Here is a 20,267-nt window from a genome sequence, read left to right as displayed (position 1 = left end):
CCAAACTTTTGACTGGTACTGTACATAGTTTTTGCTAAACAGGTGGGGCTCAAAACAGCCCTGAATGACAGGTCGCCACTGTGTAGACCTTACCGTGAAATGCTTATTTACAAGCCCCTAACCAACAATGCAGTTTTAAGAAAAATAAGAGTTAAGAAAACATTTACTAAATAAACTCAAGTAAAAAAAATTAAAAAATTACAATAACAAGGCTGTATACAGAGGGTACCGGAACCGAGTCAATGTGCAGGGGGACAGATTAGTCAAGGTAATGGAGTTAATATGTACACTACCGTTCAAAAGTTTGGGGTCAGTTAGAAATGTCCTTGTTTTTAAAGTAAAGCACATTTTTTGTCCATTAAAATAGCATCAAATTGATCAGAAATACAGTGTAGACATTGACTATTGTAGCTGGAAATACAGTTGTACTTGACTATTGTATCTGGAAAGGGCAGATTTTTGTGCAATATCTACATAGGTGTACAGAGACCCATTATCCTGTGTTCCAATGGCACGTTGTGTTAGCTAATCCAAGTTGATAATTTTAAAAGGCTAATTGAAAACCTTTTTGCATATCTGAAAACTGTTGTTCTGATTAAAAAAGCAATAGACTAGTTGAGTATCTGGAGCATCAGCATTTGTGGGTTCGATTGCAGGCCCAAAATGGTCAGAAACAAAACACTTTCTTCTGAAACTCGTCAGTCTATTCTTGTTCTGAGAAATGAAGGCTAGTCCATGCAAGAAATTGCCAAGCAACTGAAGATCTCGTACAACGCTGTGTACTACTCCCTTCACAGAATAGCGTGACTCCTGGATACTGGCCTCAAACCAACAATGCAGATTTCCTCTGTCCAGTGTCTGTTCTTTTTATTGGCCAATCTGAGTTATGTCTTTTTCTTTACAACTCTGTCTAGAAGGCCAGCATCCCGATTAGAATACCCTGCTTTTATTTCGTCACACTCACAACTGCAAGCAGTTTTCTGTAATTAGCTCGCCATTAACTTGTGAGTAATGATTTTGTTGTGCGTTTATTTTCCTGGAATAATGAATACACATTTTCTAAAGTTAAGACGTTGACAGCTATGATATGATCATTATTTTAACTGACTAGCTACCAAGCCAGAAAATAATCAAAACATTCTTTAGAAAGTTGCCTGGTTTGCTAGATTGACATATATTTAATTCATTTTTAAAGGATGAGTTTCTTGGTGTTAAAATACAGTAGTATTCAATCCACCGGTGGATTCAAAATGAGTAGCCTAACAATTATTTACATGGCCCCAGTTGCATTTGCATACAAATTAATTGTATGTATGAAATCAATACTATGTAACATGGGGTGACGGTTCTTAATTGACAGTGAGCAGTTAGCAAAGTAACCATAGATGAGAATTGACAATGACTTACTATTAGGCATACGTCCATACAAAACAAAGGTCATTTCTCTAGAACTTTTCAATTTGAAATGTGAATTGCACAGAATACTTTTTTTTAAAGTATCTTTTATAATCAGCGCTGAATGATGTATGACATGGCTTACATAAATGACAGTAATATTCTCTCCATAATCATTGTTCACTTAAACAGTTACTCTCTCTCTCTCTCAACAGTGAGAAGCCTAGACAAGAAAAAGGAGGCAGATGCTGACGGCTTGCCTCATCTCTTCTGCTGCGCTGCTTTCCAGGACACACAAGAGAGATGCTGCATAACAAGTCACCAGGAAGATAGAAGACAGAGTGTTTTACCCCTCATCCAAAAGTGGGGAGCCTACTGGCTAAGAAGGAGGCACATAGCTGGAGTCTTGCCTCATCTCTACTGCTTCTTCCCAGGACACACAGGAGATGTAGTGTCACTAAGAAGGCTGCAATTGACATGGACAATATGCTGAATCCCAAAACAATGGAGGATTTTAAAATAGTTATCTTAATTTTAAGCTACTTCTCTACTGATCTAAAGCTCATGTGAAAGAGTGGGCCCATGCCATGCTGAGGAGACAGAGGACTGACACTCTTCTAGCCCTTTTGCTGTGGTTTCTCTTCTTCATCGCCATGACAATGAAACAGGCATATGGAAAATCCATGTGCAGTAAAGAACTTCCCGGAATTGTGCGAAAATGCATTGAGGAAGTTCACAAGATGGTATCCAGATGTTTTCATTTTTTTTCTCTACTTGTTTTTCATATTACCTCAAACACTGAGTTTACTAAACATTAGGAACACCTTCCAAATATTTGCACCCCCTTTTCCCCTCAGAATAGACTCAATTCGTCGGGGCAGGGACTCTACAAGGTGTTGAAAGCATTTCACAGGGATTCCAGCCCATGTTGATTCCAATGCTTCCCACAGTTGTGTCCAGTTGGCTGGATGTCCTTTTGGTGGTGGCCCATTTTTGATACACACGGGAAACTGTTGAGTGTGAAAAACCCAGCAGCATTGCAAGTTTTGACACACTCAAACCGGTGCGCCTGGCACCGACTACCACGATTGAAGTGTATTTAACAAGTGACATCAATAACGAATCATAGACTGACCAGGTGAACCCAGGTGAAAGCTGTGAAAGAGCAGGTGTTCCTAATGTTATGTACACTCAGTCTATGATGGAATACAATTCAGCACGCTGTAGAATCAACATCAGCACACAATCACATTACTTTTTGACTGTTTGTTTTTATGTTTACATAATCTGTGTTGTAGCCTGTTATTTTCTCTCTTACCAGGAATCATTTGATTGCAGACTGTACACCCCAACTTTGGCTGATTATCAGGTATGTGGTTTATTTGCGTTATTTCTGCATTAATAACACAGTCGCTAGTAAAAGTCTCTACACCCATTGCACAGCCTTCACATTACGCTGCCCTAAAATAAAATAAAAAAAATGTATTTTTCCTACCGATCTAAAAAAACATTTTATAGGAAATGTTCCAAATTAATACAAAATAGGAAATTAAAATGTCTTCATTGATCAAATCAAATTTATTTATATAGCCCTTCGTACATCAGCTGATATCTCAAAGTGCTGCACAGAAACCCAGCCTAAAACCCCAAACAGCAAGCAATGCAGGTGTAGAAGCACAGTGGCTAGGAAAAACTCCCTAGAAAGGCCAAAACCTAGGAAGAAACCTAGAGAGGAACCAGGCTATGAGGGGTGGCCAGTCCTCTTCTGGCTGTGCAGGGTGGAGATTATAACAGAATATGGCCAAGATGTTCAAATGTTCATAAATGACCAGCATGTCCAGTGAACAGGTCAGGGTTCCATAGCCGCAGGCAGAACAGTTGAAACTGGAGCAGCAGCACGGCCAGGGGACAGCAAGGAGTCATCATGCCAGGTAGTCCTGAGGCATGGTCCTAGGGCTCAGGTCCTCCGAGAGAGAGAAAGAAAGAGAGAATTAGAGAGAGCATACATAAATTCACATAGGACACTGGATAAGACAGGAGAAGTACTCCAGATATAACTGACTGACCCTAGCTCCCCGACACATAAACTACTGCAGCATAAATACTGTAGGCTGAGACAGGAGGGGTCAGGAGACACTGTGGCCCCATCCGATGATACCCCCGGACAGGGCCAAACAGGAAGGATATAGCCCCACCCACTTTGCCAAAGCACAGCCCCCACACCACTAGAGGGATATCTTCAACCACCAACTTACCATCCTGAGACAAGGCCGAGTATAGCCCACAAAGATCTCCGCCACGGCACAACCCAAGGGGGGGACGCCAACCCAGACAGGAAGATCACATCAGTGACTCAACCCACTCAAGTGACGCACCCCTCCTAGGAACAGCATGAAAGAGCACCAGTAAGCCAGTGACTCAGCCCCTGTAATAGGGTTAGAGGCAGAGAATCCCAGTGGAAAGAGGGGAACCGGCCAGGCAGAGACAGCAAGGGCGGTTCGTTGCTCCAGAGCCTTTCCGTTCACCTTCACACTCCTGGGCCAGACTACACTCAATCATATGACCCACTGAAGAGATGAGTCTTCAGTAAAGAATTAAAGGTTGAGACCGAGTTTGCGTCTCTCACATGGATAGACAGACCATTCCATAAAAATGGAGCTCTATAGGAGAAAGCGCTGCCTCCAGCTGTTTGCTTAGAAATTCTAGGGACAATTAGGAGGCCTGCGTCTTGTGACCGTAGCGTACGTGTAGGTACGTACGGCAGGACCAACTCAGAGAGATACTGTAGGTAGGAGCAAGCCCATGTAATGCTTTGTAGGTTAGCAGTAAAACCTTGAAATCAGCCCTTGCCTTGACAGGAAGCCAGTGTAGGGAGGAAGCCACTGGAGTAATATGATAGTATAATATGATAATCCTAGTCAGGATTCGAGCAGCCGTATTTAGCACTAACTGAAGTTTATTTAGTGCTTTATCCGGGTAGCCGGAAAGTAGAGCATTGCAGTAGACTAACCTAGAAGTAAAAAAAGCATGGATTCATTTTTCTGCATAATTTTTGGACAGAAAGTTTCTGATTTTTGCAATGTTACGTAGATGGAAAAAAGCTGTCCTTGAAACAGTATTGATATGTTTGTCAAAAGAGATCAGGGTCCAGAGTAACGCCGAGGTCCTTCACAGTTTTATTTGAGAGGACTGTACAACCATTAAGATTAATTGTCAGATTCAACAGAATATCTCTTTGTTTCTTGGGACCTAGAACAAGCATCTCTGTTTTGTCCAAGTTTAAAAGTAGAAAGTTTGCAGCCATCCACTTCCTTTTGTCTGAAACACAGGCTTCTAGCGAGGGCAATTTTGGGGCTTCACCATGTTTCATTGAAATGTACAGCTGTGTGTCATCCGCATGGCAGTGAAAGTTAACATTATGTTTTCGAATGACATCCCCCAAGAGGTAAAATATATAGTGAAAACAATAGTGGTCCTAAAACAGAACCTTGAGAAACACCGAAATTTACAGTTGATTTGTCAGAGGACAAGCCATTCACAGAGACAAACTGATATATTTCCGTGTAGACCAATTTGGGTTTCCAATCTCTCCAAAAGAATGTGGTGATCTATGGTATCAAAAGCAGCACTAAGGTCTAGGAGCACGAGGACAGATGCAGAGCCTCGGTCTGATGCCATTAAAAGGTAATTTACCACCTTCACAAGTGCAGTCTCAGTGCTATGATGGGGTCTAAAACCAGACTGAAGCATTTCGTATACATTGTCTTCAGGAAGGCAGTGAGTTGCTGCGCAACAGCCTTTTCTAAAATTTTTGAGAGGAATAGAAGATTTGATGTAGGCTGATAGTTTTTTTATATTTTCTGGGTCAAGGTTTGGCTTTTTCAAGAGAGGCGTTATTACTGCCACTTTTAGTGAGTTTGGTACACATCCGGTGGATAGAGAGCCGTTTATTATGTTCAACATAGGAGGGCCAAGCACAGGAAGCAGCTCTTTCAGTAGTTTAGTTGGAATAGGGTCCAGTATGCAGCTTGAAGGTTGAGGCCATGATTATTTTCATCATTGTGTCAAGAGATATAGTACTAAAACACTTGAGTGTCTCTCTTGATCCTAGGTCCTGGCAGAGTTGTGCAGACTCAGGACAACTGAGCTTTGAAGGAATACCTAGATTTAAAGAGGAGTCCGTAATTTGCTTTCTAATAATCATGATCTTTTCCTCAAAGAAGTTCATGAATTTATGACTGCTGAAGTGAAAGCCATCCTCACTTGGGGAATGCTGCTTTTTAGTTAGCTTTGCGACAGTATCAAAAATAAATTTGGGATTGTACTTATTTTCCTCAATTAAGTTGGAAAAATAGGACGATCGAGCAGCAGTAAGGGCTCTTCGATACTGCACGGTACTGTCTTTCCAAGCTAGTCAGAAGACTAACTCTATCCCAGAGTTAATAATTAGTGGAAGCACTTTTGGCAGCCATTGCAGCTGTGAATAATTGTGAATAAGATTCTACCAACCTTGCACAACTCTTAGGGCAACATATCCATGGTTTTTGTCAGAATTACTCAAGCTAATAATTTTGTTTGGGAATTGTTGAACAGCAGTATTCAAACCTTTTCACAGATTTTCATGAAGATTTAAGTCAGGAATGAGAATAAACCAGTCAGAAACACACAACACCTATTGGAAAGCCATTCTGTTTTGTTTTTGGCATAAACGTGTGTAATTGTGTAATGCTCCCCAGTCCCTGCCGGGGACAATGGTACCCAGAACATGATGCTGCTGTTGGGGTTCCTTGTTCCTTGTCAATCATTGGCTCATTGGTGAAATTAGCATTATGACAATATATTTAATTAAATCATTCAAAACCTTTATTAATGCAATTGCAGACAGAAGTTGACAACAGGAACATAACGCATGTTTCCGAGTAAGTTCTGCATCAAAGAAAAGGTCCCAAGTTATTTTATTAACCCCAAAGTCCAGCCCTAGTGATGTCACAGCCTACGTCATTATCCTTTACTCATGAAACCAAAACCATGCCTACTCAACATTAACTCTTGTTTATATAGCTATCTAAAAGCTTAGCAGTAAATATCCAAGTTGATTTATAATGGAATGTCTGACTAATCTCTTATCTCTTACACTCCCCTGCAGAGTTCTGTCTTCACAGTCACACATTTCTCAGACATTTTCTTCATAAGAGGCAGAGAGCCTAGAAAAGTACTGTGAAACAATATTAAACCTCATAATGTATATATATTGTTAATCTGTAGTCTCGGACCCTATAAATGTAAGGAGGGCGGGGCCTTCTATTAATACAACATACGCATAATCAATTATTATAATACATCAAACATTTGGTACAGCCCCTATCATGACCCCTAGGTGAACCCCCTTAATTTCCTCCTTTGAGACTAATTAGTCTCACACCTTCAATCATAATATTTTCCTCTGAAATCAAATAGATTAGGCAAAACCCCCAGATCCAGGGATGGCCTTCTAAAAGGAGAAACAACTCCTGAGATTCCTGGAATGCTGGTGGGGGTGGGTGAGTCTGGCTATACTCCTATTTCCTCTTGATTCCTGGGAAAAACCACACAAGTTGAATAAACAATGGGATTAAAGAGAAACCAGAATGCACCAGTATCCCCTTCAGCACGATTTGTATCAACTTCCAACAACACCATCATTCCAGCATGTTCAAGAGCAGTTAGTCATTTTCTTACAAATATAAACAGTAACCAAAATCACCAAACCTCCTACAAGTATAGGAGAAAACAATGAAAACAAAGTCAACACAACTTTTCCCACATTTCCAAATTTAGCATTAAACCAGTCACCAATTTTGTCAAAAAAAAGATTTTTCAGATTTTGAGACAGTTAAGATAAGATCAGCAATCTTATCAGTTATTGCAGTCATATTCTCAGAGGGGTCAGGGAGGAGCATAACACAATTTTCAGGATCAATAATACCTAGTGCATTACAGTGTCCTCCTTCCTTTGCCAAAAGATAATCTAAAGCCAACTCATGGCGGCTGACGACTGCTTTCAGATTTTAGACATCTAATGAGAGTTGGCTAAATCCTCTGATTGTTAAATTCATATGGGCCTGGAAAGAGTAGGTTAAATTGTTCACCCACTTTCCTAGGACAGCCACACCCCAGGAGGGTATGATAGACATACCGAAATCTCACGCGGCTGTAGGACAGGATCATAGGCTTCCTGATTTTCTGGGATGAGTCGTTTGGCACGCTGCAGTACCCCAGAGTTGGTTTTACCTGTCACATTGAAAGGATCGGTGACCGGAATTCTTAACATGTATAATTTCTGTTCTCCCCAAATAACAACCCCCCCCCCCCCCCCCCCCCATCCAGGAGGTAAAATGAGATACCCCTTTTCACTGCATACCCACATCCATCCAAAAGGTGCCCTCATGCCTTCCTCTATCCTAGAAAGTTGTTGTGTCTTTACTATCATTAAATTGAAGACTTAGTTTTTATCAAAGATTCCTGTAATTAGTATTACGCGATTAAACTGAATAATCATGTAACTGTAATTAACTAGGAAGTCGGGGCACCAAGGAAAGTATTCAGATTACAAAATTATAATTTCCCAATATAACCTTTCAGATATTTTCATATCTGATCAATAGTCTTCTGATTAATGATTTATTTATAAATTGTTGGTTATCTGCACGAACCCAGTCTTCACTATGAGTCATCCATACATCAATTGTCTTAAATAATTTATTTATTACTAACTAAGTAATTCACAGAAATGCATAAACAAACAAAAAACATGGTAAATGTGTTTACATGAAATGATAGGAAAATGTGCCCTAGTGGGCTGAATCGGCATGGAGTCTTGTTAGACAAGAGAGAAGTGGGGGTCGACTTAAGAACTCACTACATAGTTAATAATTATAACAATTGAAATGCTAATCCTTTACACATGAACGCTCACTCATTCGGGAACAATTGCAATCAATATATATATTTATGCTCAGTGTGTCGTCTTGATCGGTGGTGAAAAGTCTTTATTTTATAGAATTGTCCGTCTCTCTCCCTCTCTCTCTCTGTCTTGGTTAGAGGGGATAGTTCAATGTGACATTTGTTATCGAATGGATGTTTCGTCGGTTGTCGTTCTTCGGGTTCAATGATACCGAATTCCAGCTGCAGACTAGTAATTAATATCAAAGACTTGTTCTTATTCTGTCGGTATCGATAGTCTAAGAGTTTAACCACGTGGTATGGTTAAAAAGATTCAGCAATGGTCTACACCTTTAGCCATCTCGTAATTGAGGTAAGCTTGGTCAACAACCTTTGTTCCCCTCCTAATGGAGAAAAACATGGTCTGGTGATCATTTCTCAAAGTTGGGTTTTATTCAGAATGGCAGGAAAGGGCTGTCCCAGGATGTCTGACCCTAACTAGGCTCAGGGGCGGTCCTCTGATTTAGTTCAAATCCAATTCCCTTTTTGAGTTTTCCTTCATTAAACAGTCCAATATCACATTGTAAAATTGTGTAAACTGTATCATACTCACTCATTCATCTTATACAACAATTAGATGTAAACCTTATATCTGGGGCTATTATATAAACAACGTTATGGTAATGTGGCCACACCGTCTCCCATGAACTTCCCAAGTTGTGACAAACGAACCAGTTCGTAGCTGGATTCTTCACCGATCTTTTACACTTTCTCCGGAACATGAAATTTGTTCGTACCTCAAGTTCTGTGAGGTGGAAGGATTTCCTTTGTCTCCATGAAAAACTACTCTCTATAACTGTGTGTCCATGAGGTCTTCTCAGGAATTTATGACCTCTGACCACAGCAGCCTAGTTGAAGGAGGCAAAGGGGGAGGAAGGGAGAGGGGGATGGGCTTGCTATACCCAAAAAGGCCAACGTCATGACAAAGGTTTACACCTGTTACTGTAAGTCTAACACACTAAAATCCACTTTAGCATAGTTTCTTCTATCACTATACTCTTCTCTCAGTTGACCCATATATTCATGACAAACTCTAGTGTCTCCCATATCTTCCCTCTACCAAATTAGGTAAGTTTGCTCCCTTCTTGTGACCACCCCAACATACATGTGTCCCATAATCCCCAAATGTTCAACAATCTTTCTAGCTAAGCACTTTTTTATACATAAAGCAACAGCAAAACACAGTTGTCCTACCAGGAGTGGAACAATCATGGCAGACAGGAACATCATTACCTTACCCATCACGTTTCCAAATACACCATTAAACCAGTGTCTAATTTGGTCAAAGATGGTGTTGTCAGCTTTTCCCAGAGTACAACCTGATTTAACCAGTTCATTTATAATAGCTGTCATGATGTCAGAGGAGTCAGGAAGCAACATGACACAGTAATCCTCATCGGTTATTCCAAGGGACCTGTAGGCCCCTCTGTCTTTAGCCAATATGTGCCATTTCGTCTCTGGTCATTACTGCCTTCAAATTCTGCACATTTAGTGACAACTGAGTAAAAACCCTGTACTTTCAAGATAGTAAGGACCTGCATGGAGTATGTCAAATTGTTTATCCCCATACTCTTTACTACAACTCCTGCACCTAGAAAGATTACTAGGGCTGCCATCGCTACCTGAGACAGCACATGTCCATAAGCTTCATTATTTTGAGCCACTGCACTTTTAGCACTGAAATTCGAACTGAAATGAATTTGCAAAGAACTGTTCAGCAACTCAGAAGCAAGTAATGTTGCTACTGTCAGCTCAGTTTCCCCCGGATAATAACACCCAGACCATCCCATGGGGAGGAAAATGTAGCCATTTCAGTCACGAAAAACTTTGGCGGGCACATATCCTCTTCCATACCATGTTTTTGTATCACCATAAGGCTGAATGGTGAAAAGCCCATACCCTGCAGGCGCCAGGTTGACAGGTGTGACAGATATGATTGTGGGGGAGCTGCAGGCTGCGGTTGTGGTGAGCTAGTAGAAACAACTTGAGCAGATGTCTAGGGTCTTCCAGTCTGTTCCTTTTTGTGGAGTGTGTTGGGGTGACGATGGGAAACTTCCTCCAGGAACTGTGCCTTGTTTTTCTTTCTTTCATCCAATTCGACTGTTCTCCTGTCGCTTGTTGCTGCTGTTGTGCCATCCACCACCTTTGTGGTTGCTTCTCCATTTTCTTCTGTCAGTGGCATGAGAGGGTAGATCTGTGTATAGTCACCCAGGGGTCCTCTGGGTTGATTCTCATACGGCAGCGGGGAGGTGGGGAGTACTCCTGTTTTGCCTTTGTCCTGACCCAGTTCTTTGCTTCCACATTCTATTGTTCTCTCCATCTTCAGTTTGGTCACGCTAGCCTTGTTTATGAAGATCTGTCCTTCAGCATCATCATTTCAATCACAGTTTCTGATACAAGGGCACTCTTCTTTATCCCTTTATTCTTTTTGTCAATTCTTCTTATCCACTTGACTAAATCCAACCTAGTCTTGTTGAATGAACACCCATTTTATTTTCTCCTGCCATCACTGTCCAGACATGCCGTTTCATAAAAGAAAAAGTAAATTCCACGGTAGGAAACTTCTTTTGCATATATTCAACAGGCGTGACAGGCTTCATTGCTCCTATCTCCTCATTCTGGTTTGACTGCCATGGTGCTCCAGCTTTTTATTTAGATAGTCTGGGTGTAATGTGTTTACCAATTTCTATAGGATTATCCTACAGTGGGTGTAATATGGAGGAATATGCCTCTATAAATTCGTATCTATCTTCTTTCAATGTGTGTTAAATAACAGTGGTTGCTACTGAAATCCTAATTCTACTCTCATTTACTCCAGGCTATAGTAAATGGTTCTACTGAACGCAAATACAGTGGGGCAAAAAAGTATTTAGTCAGCCACCGATTGTGCAAGTTCTCCCACTTCAAAAGATGAGAGAGGCCTGTAATTTTCATCATAGGTACACTTCAACTATGAGAGATAAAATGAAAAAAAAAATCCAGAAAATCACATTTTAGGATTTGTAATGAATTTATTTGCAAATTATGGTGGAAAATAAGTATTTGGTCAATAACAAAAGTTTATCTCAATACTTTGTTATATACCCTTTGTTGGCAATGACAGAAGTCAAACGTTTTCTGTAAGTCTTCACAAGGTTTTCACACACTGTTGCTGGTATTTTGGCCCATTCCTCCATGCAGATCTCCTCTAGAGCAGTGATGTTTTGGGGCTGTTCCTGGGCAACACAGACTTTCAACTCCCTTCAAAGATTTTCTATGGGGTTGAGATCTGGAGACTGGCTAGGCCACTCCAGGACCTTGAAATGCTTCTTACGAAGCCCCTCCTTCGTTGCCTGGGCGGTGTGTTTGGGATCATTGTCATGCTGAAAGACCCAGCCACGTTTCATCTTCAATGCCCTTGCTGATGGAAGGAGGTTTTCACTCAAAATCTCACGATACATGGCCCCATTCATTCTTTCCTTTATACGGATCAATCGTCCTGGTCCCTTTGCAGAAAAACAGCCCCAAAGCATGATGTTTCCACCCCCATGCTTCACAGTAGGTATGGTGTTCTTTGGATGCAACTCAGCATTCTTTGTCCTCCAAACACGACGAGTTGAGTTTTTACCAAAAATTTATATTTTGTTTTCATCTGACCATATGACATTCTCCCAATCTTCTTCTGGATCATCCAAATTTTCTCTAGCAAACTTCAGATGGGCCTGGACATGTACTGGCTTAAGCAGGGGAACACGTCTGGCACTGCAGGATTTGAGTCCCTGACGGCGTAGTGTGTTACTGATGGTAGGCTTTGTTACTCTCTGCGGGTCATTCACTAGGTCCCCCCGTGTGGTTCTGGGATTTTCGCTCACCGTTCTTGTGATCATTTTGACCCCACGGGGTGAGATCTTGCGTGGAGCCCCAGATCGAGGGAGATTATCAGTGGTCTTGTATGTCTTCCATTTCCTAATAATTGCTCCCACAGTTGATTTCTTCAAACCAAGCTGCTTACCTATTGCAGATTCAGTCTTCCCAGCCTGGCGCAGGTCTACAATTTTGTTTCTGGTGTCCTTTGACAGCTCTTTGGTCTTGGCCATAGTGGAGTTTGGAGTGTGACTGTTTGAGGTTGTGGACAGGTGTCTTTTATACTGATAACAAGTTCATACAGGTGCCATTAATACAGGTAACGAGTGGAGGACAGAGGAACCTCTTAAAGAAGAAGTTACAGGTCTGTGAGAGCCAGAGATCTTGCTTGTTTGTAGGTGACCCAATACTTATTTTCCACCATAATTGTCAAATAAATTCATAAAAAATCCTACAATGTGATTTTCTGGATGTATTTCTCATTTTGTCTGTCATAGTTGAAGTGTTCCTTATGATGAAAATTACAGGCCTCTCATCTTTTTAAGTGGGAGAACTTGCACAATTGGTGGCTGACTAAATACTTTTTTGCCCCACTGTATATTTTACACATAGGCCTCACAGAGACACCCGCATGCCAGACTTCAATTCCTAATGTTAAATCTTATGGGTGTATAGTAACAGTAATATGTTATACACCAGTACTGTCCTATGGTAGGAAAGTGTCACTAACAAATTGTCACGACCTTAGAGATCCTTTTAATTCTCTATTTGGTTAGGTCAGGGTGTAACCTTAGAGATCCTCTTAATTCTCTATTTGGTTAGGTCAGGGTGTAACTAGGGGGGGGGGGGGGGGGGCAATCTATGTTTTCTATTTCTTTGTTGGCCTGGTATGGTTCCCAATCAGAGGCAGCTGTCTATCGTTGTCTCTGATTGATGATCATATTTAGGCAGCCATTTCCCACCTGTTGTTTGTGGGATCTTGTTTTTGTGTAGCTGCCTGTGAGAAGGCCAGAACGTCACGTTTCCTTTTCTTCTGTATTGTTTTTGGTGAGTTGCATATGTATTAAACATGTGGGGACTCTACGCACGCTCTGCTTTGATCCATTAATTCAACCAACGATCGTGACACAAATACGTTCAACCTTTTATTCAAATAACTTCTGTCCTACTCCTAACATTTTATTCCACTTCCCATTACCCAGTTAACCCCGCCATAATCCACAGACAAACAAACAATGAAACATACAACAAACTTTTCATAAATAACTCAACTCATTCACTGGGTACCTCTTCAAAATAAACACTACAAAAATAAAATAACTAGTTTTCAGTAAAGATCGCCCGCATTACAACCCAAAATAAAATGGAAGTGATGAGTATTATAACCACCTCTCCAAAACCCAAATACCATTAAGTAATGATCGCTGCATTAACTCCCAATATATAATGGACGATTAACGCTGAACCATCTCTTCAAAACCCGGGCAATTGTCGCTCTGAATTACCTCTAACAAATAAACAAAGAACTAGTATTGGGTAATTGTCGCTCTGAATTACCTCTAACAAATCAAATTAAAACCTGGGTAATTGTCGCTTTGAATTACCTCTAACAAATAAACAAAGAACTAGTATGAGTAATTGACGCTGAATTACCTCTAACAAATAAAATTAGGTGATTAACGCGGAATCACCTGAGCCAAGTAGTATTGGGTAATTGTCGCCGAACTACCTCTAACAAATAAAATCAAAAAACATTCACCCTATATCGACATCATGCATTTCACCAAACTAGAATCCGACTATTTCATATTCAAAGTGTATGTCTATATTTTAGCTTGAGTGAGGTGCCACTTACTTGTTAGAGGGAAACCCCATCAGTGAATGCCAATTAATTACAGATTCAACAGGTGTCTGCTTACCTTTTTAAATTTGGAGCTCTGACACATGGTGTGGAATCTCCTCCAGCCGAGGTTTGACATTCACTCCTGGCTAGCTCACCAAATGTTGGGGTTCATTTCCTTGTTCCTTGTCAATCATTGGTGAAATTAGCATTATGACAATATCTTTAATTAAATCATTCAAAAACCTTTATTAATGCAATTGCAGACAGAAGTTGACAACAGGAACATAACGCATGTTTCCGAGTAAGTTCTGCATCAAAGAAAAGGTCCCAAGTTATTTTATTAACCCCAAAGTCCAGCCCTAGTGATGTCACAGCCTACGTCATTATCCTTTACTCATGAAACCAAAACCATGCCTACTCAACATTAACTCTTGTTTATATAGCTATCTAAAAGCTTAGCAGTAAATATCCAAGTTGATTTATAATGGAATGTCTGACTAATCTCTTATCTCTTACACTCCCCTGCAGAGTTCTGTCTTCACAGTCACACATTTCTCAGACATCTTCTTCATAAGAGGCAGAGAGCCTAGAAAAGTACTGTGAAACAATATTAAACCCCATAATGTATATATATTGTTAATCTGTAGTCTCGGACCCTATAAATGTAAGGAGGGCGGGGCCTTCTATTAATACAACATACGCATAATCAATTATTATAATACATCAAACATTTGGTACAGCCCCTATCATGACCCCTAGGTGAACCCCCTTCACTGCCACCACAATACTTGAAAATACAGAGGTTAAGCAATATTAATTTCACTTAACATTACTGGCCTGCATGACCAAGTGAAAAGACAGAAGGCTGTGATAAAGAATGTTTATCCCGAAGACACACCAAAGGGCTTTCCAGTGGGGATTGAGCAATTTTGACAAAGTATTCACACCTTCACACCCTTGACTTTTTCCACATCCTGTCTTGATTCAATAACTATTCAACCATAAGCCTAAATAAGTTCAGGAGTAATAATTTTCTTAACAAGTCACAAGTTGCATGGATGATTTTTTAATGACTATCTCATCTCTGTACCCCACATATACAATTATCTGTAAGGTCCATCAGTCAAGCAGTGAAATTCCAACACAGGTTCAACCACAAAGACCAGGGAGGTTTTCCAATGCCTCACAATGAAGGGCACCTATTGGTAGATGGGTAAAAAAAAACGGAGCATGAAGTTATTAATTACACTTAGGATGTTGTCCTTTCTAACTCAGTTGCTGGAGAGGAAGGAAAACGCTAAGAAATTTCACCATGAGGCCAATTCTGACTTTAAAACAGTCACAGAGTTTAATGGCTGTGAAAACTGAGGATGGATCAATAACATTGTAGTTACTCCACAATACTGTTATGTACGCCTCTTGGAGGATGGAACGTACCACCCTGCTACATTTCAACTCCCCGTGGAGTGAAAAAAAGTATGTGATCGTAGGTGCGGGGAAGTACGACAGAGGCAGAGAAAAATACAGTTTACAGGGATTTTATTATTCCTTAACACGGTAAGAGGGGTAAAGGGTCTGGACGGAAACAAAGCAAAGAAAGTAAAAATTAAAAGGAGTCCCCTCTCCTACCCTACCTGCCTTCCCACTACTTACCTAATCTTTAGCACCACCTGGCACGCTAACCAAAATACAGGGGTTGGTCCGCCCAGGTCTTGCAAGGGACGTGTAGACTGTGCAAGGGATGTGAAGACTGTGCAAGGGATGTGAAGACTGTGCAAGGGACGTGTAGATTCACTAGGCATTGTATTTGACCAAATTTTGGAGACATACAGTACCAGTCAAAGTTTGGACACACCTACTCATTCCAGGGTTTTTCTTTATTTTTAATATTTTCTATATTGTAGAATAATAGTGAAGACATCAAAACTACTTCATGAGGTAGTGACCTGGAATTGCTTTACCAACATTCTTGAAGGAGTTCCCACATATGCTGAGGACTTTTTGGCTGCTTTTCCTTCACTCCGCAGTCCAACTCATCCCAAACCATCTCAATTGGGTTGAGGTCGGGTGATTGTGGAGGCCAGGTCATATGATGCAGCACTCCATCACTCTCCTTCTTGGTCAAATAGCCCTTACACAGCCTGGAGGTGTGTTTTGGGTCACTGTCCTCTTGAAAAACAAATGATAGTCCCACTAAGCGCAAACCAGATGGGATGGCATATTGCTGCAGAATGCTGCGGTAGCCATGCTGGTTAAGTGTGCCTTGAATTCTAAATAAATCAACTACAGTGTCACCAGCAAAGCACCCCCACACCATCACACCTCATCCTCCATGCTTCATGGTGGGAACCACACATGTGTGCCTTGTTAAAGGTTAATTGGGGGAATATCTTTCCTTCTTAATGTGTTTTAGCTAATCAGTTGCGTTGTGACAAGGTAGGGTTGGTATACAGAAGATAGCCCTATTTGGTAAAAGACAAAGTCCATATTATGGAAAGAACAGCTAAAATAAGCAAAGAGACCGATAGTCCATCATTTTCTTTCTTTATTTTTAAAGAACCGGGTAGGCCAGTTGAGGACAAGTTCTCATTTACAACTGTGACCTGGCCAAGATAAAGCAAAGGAGTGCGACACAAACAACAACACAGAGTTACACATGGAATAAACAAACATACAGTCAATAACGCAATAGAAAAGTATATATACATTGTGTGCAAATGAGGTAAGATTAGGGAGGTAAGGCAATAAATAGGCGAAGTAATTACAATTTAGCAATTAAACACTGGAGTGATAGATGTGCAGAAGATGAATGTGCAAGTAGAGATACTGGGAGGCAAATGAGCAAAAAAATAAATAACAATATGGGGACGAGGTAGTTGGATGGGCCATTTACAAATGGGCTATGTACAGGTGCAGTGATTTGTGAGCTGCTCTGACAGCTGGTGCTTAAAGTTAGTGAGGGAGATATGAGTCTCCAGCTTCAGTGATTTTTGCAATTCGTTCCAGTCATTGGCAGCAGAGAACTGGAAGGAAAGGCGTCCAAAGGAGGAATTGGCTTTGGGGTTGACCAGTGAAATATATCTGCTGGAGCGCGTGCCAAGGGTGGGTGTTGCTATGGTGACCAGTGAGCTGAGATAAGGCGGGCCTTTACCTAGCAAAGACTTATAGATGACCTGGAGCCAGTGGGTTTGGCGACGAGTGCGAAGCGAGGGCCAGCCAACGAGAGTGTACAGGTCGCAGTGGTGGGTAGTATATGAGGCTTTGGTGACAAAATGGATGGCACTGTGATAAGCTGCATCCAATTTGCTGAGTAGTGTTGTAGGTTATTTTGTAAATGACATCGCCAAAGTCAAGGATATTCAGTTTTACGAGGGTATGTTTGGCAGCATGAGTGAAGGATGCTTTGTTGCGAAATAGGAAGCCGATTCTAGATTTAATTTTGGATTGGAGATGCTTAATGTGAGTCTGGAAGGAGAGTTTACAGTCTATCTAGCACGTAGGTATTTGTAGTTGTCCACATATTCTAAGTCAGAACCGAGAGAGGCATAAAGCAATCACAGGTGTTGATCAGAAGAGCTAAGACAACAACAGGTAAATGGAGGTGAATGGGCAGAGAGGGTTAGTTAGATATACACAGGACCTGAGTTCGATGCTGGGGCCAATAGATTACCACAATGAGGTACCATGTTAGTGAACATCCAGCAGGCATCAGCTGTGTAGCCGAGTGATCATAGGGTGCAAAGAGCAGCAATAGGTGAGTCAGGGAGCAGTTTGGTAGTTGCTGCTACGCTAGGTGAGTGGGAGACACGGCGTTCAGAAAGCTAGCGGGCCGGGGCTAGCAGATGGGTCTTCGGCGACATCGCAACAGAAAAGCCTGTTGAAACCACATAGGACGATTACATCAGCAGACCAGTCGTGATGGATTGGCGGGGCTCTGTGTCGACAATAAAGGGTCCAGGCCAATTGGCAAAAGAGGCGTTGTAGCCCAGGAATTAGCTGGTATTCTTTATCGGCTAGCCAGGAGATGGGCCTAGCTCGAGGCTAGCTCAAGGCTAACTGGTGCTTGCTTCGGCGTTAGCCAACAATAGCGACTCGGTTGCATCTAGCTAGCTGCGAAGATCCGGTGTAATGGTCCAGAGCTTGCGGCAGAAATCCGGTGATGTGGTAGAGAAAAGCAGTCCGAAATGCTCTAAGTTGATATCGCTGGCAGGTATTGACTAGCAAGTATTGACCGAGCTGAAGCTGCTGTGCTCCGAGCTAAAGGTGAAGACAGCTAGCCGTGGCTAACAGTGACTAATAGCTAGTAGCTAGTTAGCTGGCTAGCTTCTGATGGAGGTTCCAGTTATAAAGTATAAAGATAGCAGATCCGTACCACATTGGGTGAGGCGGTTTGCAGGAAAGTATATTTAGTTCATAGATGGAAAGTGAGATTAAAATATATATTAAAAAACCCAGAAGAGACTATTTACACGGGACAAGACAAACACACGTCCGACTGCTACACCATTACATTACTTTAAGACATGAAGGTCAGTCAATCTGGAAACACTTTTTTTGCTTACTACATTATTCCATACATTCATGGCTTTGATGTCATCACTATGTTACGGCCTGACCATAGAGAGCTGTTTATGACAATGACTAGGGTGGGTTATCTAGGTGTTTAATCATCTATGTTGGCCTGGTACTTTTCCCAATCAGAGGCAGCTGTTTATCGTTGTCTCTGATTGGGGATCATGTTTAGGCAGCCCTTTGTGCTCTGTGGGATCTTGTGTTTGTGTAGCTACCTGTGAGCCGTCCAGAACGTTTTGTTTGTGCTTGCTTGTTTGCTTGCTTGTTTGCTTGCTTGTTTGCTTGTTTGTTTTGTTTGGTGAGTTTCGATTTATTAAAATATGTGGAACTCTACGCACGCTGCACTTTGGTCCATTCATTACAGTGATCGTGACACACTATTATTCCACAATGTAGAAAATAGAAAAAATAAAGAAAAACCCTTGAATGAGTAGGTGTGTCAAACTTTTGGCTGGTACTGTATAATAAATGACACTCATTGCGCTGAAGGTCCTGAGTTAACTGAGTTGTTTTGAGGCGTCCATGCTCCGGCCTGATTATTTATTTTTTAAATGTATATAATGGGATTATAACTCAAAGCATTTTACATGACTTGAATGTAACTCTCCTCTCTCATCACCAAAGAAAGAGACATCTGGATCTGTTATATCTGTTCTGGAGGTTCTCATTGCTACAAAACCCTCTTGACCCCCCTACCGTGTTGTGTGACTTTCTTACAGATGTTTTACATCCATTGTTTGAGTTTAATTATATCCCCTACTCTCTTCAGCAGAAGTGCCCCACGTCCACACTCATATGCTTTGAAAAAGAAGTGAATGTCCTGGTGTTAGAATCTGGGAATAAGTCCTCACCCATATACAAGCCAAAACTATCCATCCGGCTGAAGTCCTTGATCAAACAGGTAAGCCAATCAGTGTGAGGGAGACACAGGCCAGCTGCATTTGAGGTGCATTGGGATGTTTTTGATTCTACCTTGTCCTTTGGCTATCTTAGTACACTTTAATTCCAGCTATAGAGCTGTTTGTTGTCTTGGTGAAAATGATGAGAGTCTGAATAGCTGATTTGGACTCCTGCGTTACTGTTTGCTTATCCTATTGTTATTCTCAGACAGTTCTAACACATTTGTTTAACATTTTCCATCTGTGTTTATAAGAGAAACATAAGGTCCATGTCTCCATTGACTGATAGCATGTTGTGCTCATTACTCAGACATTGTTATTTTAAGATACAAACCATCTCAATGGAATAGTTTAGAAATCCCAGCACTACTAAGGCTGCTTTTACACAGGCAGCCCAATTTTGGACATTATTGATGAGAACAATTAGCACTGTGATTCAAACCGGTAACCGTCCGGTTTGAATTTCAACTGAAATTCCAAACTTTGAACAAGCCTATCACCTGCCCCGTTTGAGCTACAGTCAATGTCAATTTGTACATACATGGACATTTGTTTCCCATTTTTGTTTCCCATAAGGACCTATAAACTCTGCCCATTCGATTTTCCGCAAATTATACTTTTTTATCCCCCACGATAATTCTTTTTTTAAATAAAATGCTGCTACTCTTCCTTCTTATATGATTTGATGACACTAAATAACCGCCTGGTCTTTTGTCACGAAACTTTGCACAATG

General features: G+C 41.1%; 1 protein-coding gene and 1 long non-coding RNA gene across 5 annotated transcripts in view; one reads left to right on the top strand and one right to left on the bottom strand.

Moving 5' to 3' along the window:
• Positions 1 to 20,267, top strand: part of il15l (interleukin 15, like) — a 31,983-nt gene that overhangs the window by 6,711 nt on the left and 5,005 nt on the right. For 2 of the 4 annotated variants that reach the window (XM_036965409.2, XM_090224470.1), the window contains 3 exons: positions 1,611 to 2,138; positions 2,717 to 2,764; positions 19,407 to 19,535. In XM_036965409.2, the coding sequence (XP_036821304.1) occupies positions 1,983 to 2,138; positions 2,717 to 2,764; positions 19,407 to 19,535 (333 nt within the window). In that variant the 5' untranslated portion in view covers positions 1,611 to 1,982. Of the gene's footprint in view, positions 1 to 1,610; positions 2,139 to 2,716; positions 2,765 to 19,403; positions 19,536 to 20,267 lie in introns of all 4 variants that reach the window. The other 2 variants (XM_021587535.3, XM_090224468.1) reach the window with 1 other exon arrangement.
• On the bottom strand, positions 6,236 to 14,374 carry LOC149971229 (uncharacterized). Its single transcript, XR_016492650.1, has 3 exons — positions 14,139 to 14,374; positions 7,571 to 7,665; positions 6,236 to 6,970 (listed from the first exon to the last, which is right to left on the bottom strand). It is a non-coding gene; the product is annotated as an uncharacterized LOC149971229 (long non-coding RNA).

The sequence above is a fragment of the Oncorhynchus mykiss genome, chromosome 27 (genome assembly GCF_057628025.1).
Source record: "Oncorhynchus mykiss isolate SJ-2025 chromosome 27, ASM5762802v1, whole genome shotgun sequence".
Taxonomy (NCBI): Eukaryota; Metazoa; Chordata; class Actinopteri; order Salmoniformes; family Salmonidae; genus Oncorhynchus; species Oncorhynchus mykiss.
This window is presented reverse-complemented; position numbering and strand designations above follow the sequence as displayed.